Here is a 6,437-nt window from a genome sequence, read left to right as displayed (position 1 = left end):
AAAAAAAAAAAAAAGAAAGGTATTTTTGGGCCAGACTGTGGCTCACTTGGGAGAGTGTGGTGCTGATAACACCAAGGCCACGGGTTCGGATCCCATATAGGGATGGCCGGTTGCTCACTGGGTGAGCGTGGTGCTAACAACACCAAGTCAAGAGTTAAGATCCCCTTACTGGTCATCTTTTTAGAAAAAAAAATGCTGCTATGGACATTTGTGTGTAAGTTTCTGTGTGGATGTACGTTTTCATTTCTCTTGCGTATATGCCTAGGAGAATTACTGGGTCATAAGGTAACTCTGTTTAACCTTTTGAGGAACTGCCAAACTGTTTTCCAAAGCAGCTGCAATATTTTTACAATCCCACCAAGCAATGTATGAAGGTTCCAATTTCTCTACATTCTCCACAACACTTGTTGTTATTGTTGTGATTACAGCCATCCTAGTGGCTATGGAGTAGATCTGTTTTTAAATGACAGTATCTGATAAAGTACCAAAGTGACTACTCCTGTGACTTTAATCAACTCATCCAATCACTTTGAAATTCAGCTTTCTCATCTGTAAAATGGAAATAATAAAATATTTCATAGGGTCCTTAAGGACACTAACGAAATAATATAGAAAAAATTAGCATTTTACCTATCACAAACCATACAGTAAATTTTAATTATTTTCATTAGGTCTTCTACCCTCCAGGAACTCACTTTTTTTTTTTTTCCTTTTTGTCTTTTTTACTGACCGGTAACGGGATCGCAACCCTCAGTGTTGCGCCCGCACCGCACTCAGCCAGTGAGTGGGAACCGGTCTCCACATGGGATCTGAACCCTCGGAGGGAGCGCCGCCGTGCTCCCAAGCGGCGCACTCTGCAGTGCGCCACCGGGCCGGCCCAGGAACTCACTTTCTAAAGGGAAAAACAAAATACGCTTGTAAAGTACTTCCTGGCAGTTGTTAATTTAAGTGCAAAAACAAGTGGCAGAGATAATAAATGTACAAGATTGCTAAGAGGAAAGAGAACAGTAATGGGTGAAAGGGATGGGAAAAGCCTTGTGGGACACTTTGCTAGATCTTGAATAGTAAGTAAGATCAGCCTAGCTAGGAAGGGTGAAAGGAGGTGGAAATAGCACAAATGGGCCCAGATTAAAGAAGAAAAATAAAAGCACCCAGGCATCAAAAAACAGCAAAACAGGCCTGTACTTTCATAGCATAGTAAAATAACAGACCTGATGACAGCAAGAAATATGATTGAGGCTAGCTGGTTAGCTCAGTTGGTTAGAGCATGGTGCTAATAACACTAAGATCCAGGGTTCAATCCCTATACCGGCCAGCTGGAAAAAAAAAAAAAAAAAAAAAAAGCTTGAATGGTTGAATGGGTGGGGTAAGACCAGATCACAAAAGAGCTAAGGCCTCTGAACTTTATCTTCCAAGTAATGAGAAAGATTGAGGATTTGCAGGAAAGGGAAACTATGAAATCAGGCCTTTAGCAAGATTAATCTGGCAGCAGAGGGAAAGATGGGAGGCCAAGAAACCTAGTAGGTTGTTTCAGATAGGATAAACAGTAGAAATTGAGATGAAGGGACCAGATGTGAGAAGCACAGGGTAAGAAGAATTAAGCGGACTCTCTGACGGAACAGACTGACCTTATAAATATACTGGAAATGACAACACACCTAGAATACAATCTGAAAATGAGAACAAATATTGGTAATCAAATCATTAATCGAAACTTACCCTCTGCAATGTCTGAGCACGATGTCCCAATGGCTGTGTCCCCACTGTCAGCTACACTTGAACAGCGGCTGAAGCGGCTTCGATAGGCCTCTGAGATAACTGGTGTCTGCCATTCAGTCCCCAGAGAACTGCCCTTCTGAATCACACTGGAACCTGAAACAAGTAGCATTTCCCACCTTTACTATGAACCAGCTGATGTAAACCCATCAGACTATTTTTAAAAAATCACTTAAGCCTATGAAAGAATAGCAGCACTCCACCCCTTTCTCTCCCCAGTGCCTATTTCTGCTACTCTGAACTAGTTGATTTTAAGTGGAAATATCATGAGAGGTAAGAACATTCAAGACAGAAATAAAACCTACCAAGAATCCAGGTGTACCGGGACAGAAAGCAATCATATTAAACAGCAGCTACCATTTATTGAAACCTTGAGTCCACAGCACTTTACAAACATAATCTTGCCTATGTACTTACCAAAAATTATCATCCCTATTTTACAGAGGGGAGGGCTGAGATTTGAATCCAGGTCTTTCTGATTCCAACACCCACATTCTTTCTTCTTAGAGTTTTTCAATGGTGCTCTTGGTATTCTGGGCATGACATTCTTCAACGTGTAGTCTATATATCACAGAATGGTTTAGCATCCCTGGTCCCAACCCACTAAATGCCAGTAGCAACCCTCATCCAATCCTACCATCACTGTGAAACCAGAAAATACCCCATAGAGTATTTTTAACTGTTCCCTAATGCAACAGGCAGCCCAGTCCTCTGTTGAAAATCACTACTTCGCTGAACCAAAGTACCCTCAACAGGTGAATATAGATCAAGGGGAGTTTTGAAAGTCAATCTGAAAAGCTTAAGACTTTATCTTGAGGGCAACACAAAGAAACCACTAAATTTTCTAAGCAGGTAAGACAAAAACAAAAAAGACTGATGAAATTTATCTGACTTTTTAAAGCTTGCTATTTGGGGGATGGTAGGTAGGAAGTGTTTTATAAATATATGACTTACTAACATACTAGCAAAGATTTAAATTTAAATTATTTCTTAAAAACCACTATAATTTGTCTAAGGTGTGTCTGATAATCCATGTAAACAAGAAGAAAAAAAGTAATGGCAGCTACTTATCCCCCATTTAACTTAAGCGTGTTAGAGTTGACATCATTAAGTATGGTTCTACAGTCTCTTTGATCCAATGGGAGGTAAATAATATTTAAACACAAATTACCTTATTCCTTTCTTCCAAATTTAGTGCTTCTCCCATCTTTTTTTTTTTTTTTTTTTGTCTTTTTCGTGACCGGTAACCACACTCAGCCAGTGAGCGCACCGGCCATTCCTATATAGGATCCAAACCCGCAGCGGGAGCATCGCTGCGCTCCCAGTGCCACACTCTCCCTAGTGCGCCGCGGGCTCGGCCCTTCTCCCATCTTTTTAACCTACTTTCTTCTACTTTTGCTCCTTTTTTGCTACCTTTTCTTCTGCTTGCTATTGAAGGCAACCCTAATTTTCCCCAACGACTCCTCCTAGTCTTTGGGTCACAGTGGACTGCCTGATGTGAAAGAATTTCCCCAATCTATATACACTCAGTAATCTGTAATAGTTTTTAATAGAAGATATAGACAACAACCAGAGCTTCTGAGCAGCATGAAATTAGCCAACATTACTATACTAAGTTGGTGTAACTGTAGCCAGAAGCAAGGAAATTTGACCTCTTGGTGAGTCTATATGGCTTTATCTCTCTAGTCAGTGTACAATTTGCCAGGCCTTTTGAAAGAGTTAAGATTGAGGGCCTCTATTACCACGTTCCTGGCCTCCTACTGAAGACCACTCCCTGTTACTACTATTAATCTGCATACTTCATCACCAGTATTTTTCCATCTACTGGCTTCATATCCCTAATCTAAAAAGACATTTGTTACAGTAAAAATATCTTTTGGTATGGGCTGCCCATGGCTCATTTGGGAGAGTGCGGTGCTGATAACACCAAGGCCACAGGTTCGGATCCCTATATAGGGATGGCCGGTTAGCTCACTTGGGAGAGCGTGGTGCTGACAACACCAAGTCAGGGGTTAAGATCCCCTTACCGGTCATCTTTAAATAAAAAAGGGAAGTCATGAGGGCCGGACTGTGGCTCATTTGGGAGAGTGTGGTGCTGATAACACCACGGCCACGGGTTTGGATCCCTATACAGGGATGGCCGGTTAGCTCACTTGGGAGAGCGTGGTGCTGACAACACCAAGTCAAGGGTTAAGATCCACTTACCAGTCATCTTTGAAAAAAAAAAAAAAGAAAGAAAATGTTTTGGTATATTTGTAGAATCTTATTCTTATTTTAAAATCCAAGTTTGAAACCTGAATTTTTTGGTGAGATATCACATGTCCTACCAGCAGCATCTTTATCAAATATTAAGACCATCATTAATCTGAATGAGATACTATTAAAAAGAGAAAAAGCCGGGGCCAGCCCGTGGCTCACTTGGGAGAGTGCAGTGCTGATAACACCAAGGCCACGGGTTCAGATCCTATATAGTGATGGCTGGTTGGCTCACTGGCTGAGTGTTGTGCTGACAACACCAAGCCAAGGGTTAAGGTCCCCTTACCAGTCATCTTTAAAAAAAAAAAAGAAAGAAAAAGCCATCAAAAAGGCAGTGAGCTTTGTTAGGAATTACTACATCCAAAAAATTTGCATTACATACATAATTATAAGAAACTGTACAATCCTAAGACAGTGAATGGCACGCAGCAGATGTTCAACAAATATTTGCTGAATGAATCAAACTGATTCAACCAATGCTTATAATAATGCCTACTGTATGCAAGGCAGCATGTCTAGAAGAATACACCAAATATCTACCAAATGTCTCCCATGAGTAAGGCACCATGGGATTTTAAAGTTAAATAAAACAAAACATACCCTTAGTTTAATAAAATGTGACCTTTTCTTTATAAATACCCCAGAATTCAAAAAGTCATTTTTCTAAAATGCTACTTCCTATTTGAAATATACCATATCTAATTAATATGCCCACTCAGTGTATATACAAGTATATATTTACATATGTTTAATATATATACTTAATATATCTACTTAGTATATCTACCGAGCTTTCAAAATCTTGCTAATCCATTCTAAAGATATATTCCTGAGTCTCTAGTGACAACTCAACAGAGACTGTTGGCAGTGAAGAATAATTCTGATCTTTTTGGGGTAGCAGATGACTGACCCACACAGAGGACTGCAAAGACAACACAGGACGTAGTAATTTATGTTGTGTTTTTCTCATTTCAAATGGAACTATGTTCCAAGTCATTCTGTTCCAATCCTTTATGTGTCCTCCCTCAAAATCACGTGCCTTGTTGAAAGCCTTGTGGGACCAGAGATAAATAATTGTTCCCTCAGAGACACCTGTTTTTATTCAATGTAGCCCCATGTTATTTTTGTTTTTTTCAGTACCAGAATTTCAGTGAATGCTTGTTTGCTCAGTATTTCCCTTAAAGAATGTAAAAATAACAGATCAAAGATCAGAATTTAACCTAGAAAACTTTGACTACTCACCTGGTGAAGTGTTGTGAGAGATTCTCTCACTTGGGTATTTCTCCTGCATGGCCACCAGTTATTTCAGCCAACTGTAGAATGAAGGAATAACCAGTCAGATCTCTCCAGAATCTTTTAATTCCCTGTAACTCAATTCCCATTAACTGAAACTGTCAAAACCATATAGAATACTCAAATATTCCATAAATTTTACTCCTAAGTTTATTTTTAAAGGCAAAGCAACTTCAGTACTATACCCTACTTTTCTTCCCAAAGCAAGCAGAGAAAACCTAGAACCAAACAGAGATTCCCAATACAGATCCCACATGGTCCTAGAACCCCTCTAATTGTTACAAAATTAAAAAATATTATTTTAACTAACTTTGCCATGTATCTTAGCCACAAGGACATGATGGGAAGGTGGGGTGGAGAAAGAACTAAAGAACCAAACCAACAGTGAAGTATTATAGCCTCAATTATGATTAACTTAAAACAAATCCCCTAATTCCTCCATTAATGAAAGTTAGTCACATATGATGCATGGAGATGGATGGAACTCTTGGCCATAAGTAGAATCCCAATCGTTAGCTAGGTTTGGGGTTTTCTTTCCATTTCTCAGCCCCTTAAAACATTTATATTTACTCTAGGGGTAGGAGCTGAGAAGTCTAATTACTATCTGTATAAACAAAAGCTTTAGTTACAACTAACAGCAATAGTGATAATACCATCTTACATTTGCATAGTACTTGAGAGGCAGTAAAGGGAAGTGGTTCAGAGCATGGACTCTTTTTTTTTTTTAAAGATGACCGGTAAGGGGATCTTAACCCTTGACTTGGTGTTGTCAGCACCACGCTCACCCAGTGAGCAAAACGGCCACCCCTATATGGGATCCGAACCCGTGTCCTTGGTGTTATCAGCACCACACTCTCCCGAGTGAGCCACGGGCCCGCCCCAGAGCACGGACTCTTGATCGGACTTCTTGGATTTGAAGCCTGAACAAATACACTTGAACACACTAAACTTCCAGTTAGGGGCTGGCCCGTGGTTCACTCGGGAGAGTGCGGTGCTAATAACACCAAGGCCATGGGTTCGGATCCCATATAGGGATGGCCAGTTGCTCACTGGGTGAGCGTGGTGCTGACAACACCAAGTCAAGGGTTAAGATCCCCTTACCGGTCATCTTT

The 6,437-nt window shown here is 40.3% G+C and overlaps 1 protein-coding gene across 1 annotated transcript in view; it reads right to left on the bottom strand.

Moving 5' to 3' along the window:
• LOC103585116 (centrosomal protein of 85 kDa-like) overlaps positions 1 to 6,437 on the bottom strand; it is a 20,062-nt gene that overhangs the window by 8,918 nt on the left and 4,707 nt on the right. Inside the window, exons 2-3 of the mRNA XM_008565994.1 lie at positions 5,275 to 5,345; positions 1,720 to 1,872 (exon numbers count right to left, since the gene is read on the bottom strand). Of these exons, the coding sequence (XP_008564216.1) occupies positions 1,720 to 1,872; positions 5,275 to 5,323 (202 nt within the window). The 5' untranslated portion in view covers positions 5,324 to 5,345. The remainder of the gene's footprint in view (positions 1 to 1,719; positions 1,873 to 5,274; positions 5,346 to 6,437) is intronic.

This window comes from Galeopterus variegatus, unplaced genomic scaffold, assembly GCF_000696425.1.
Source record: "Galeopterus variegatus unplaced genomic scaffold, G_variegatus-3.0.2 Scaffold216, whole genome shotgun sequence".
Taxonomy (NCBI): domain Eukaryota; kingdom Metazoa; phylum Chordata; class Mammalia; order Dermoptera; family Cynocephalidae; genus Galeopterus; species Galeopterus variegatus.
This window is presented reverse-complemented; position numbering and strand designations above follow the sequence as displayed.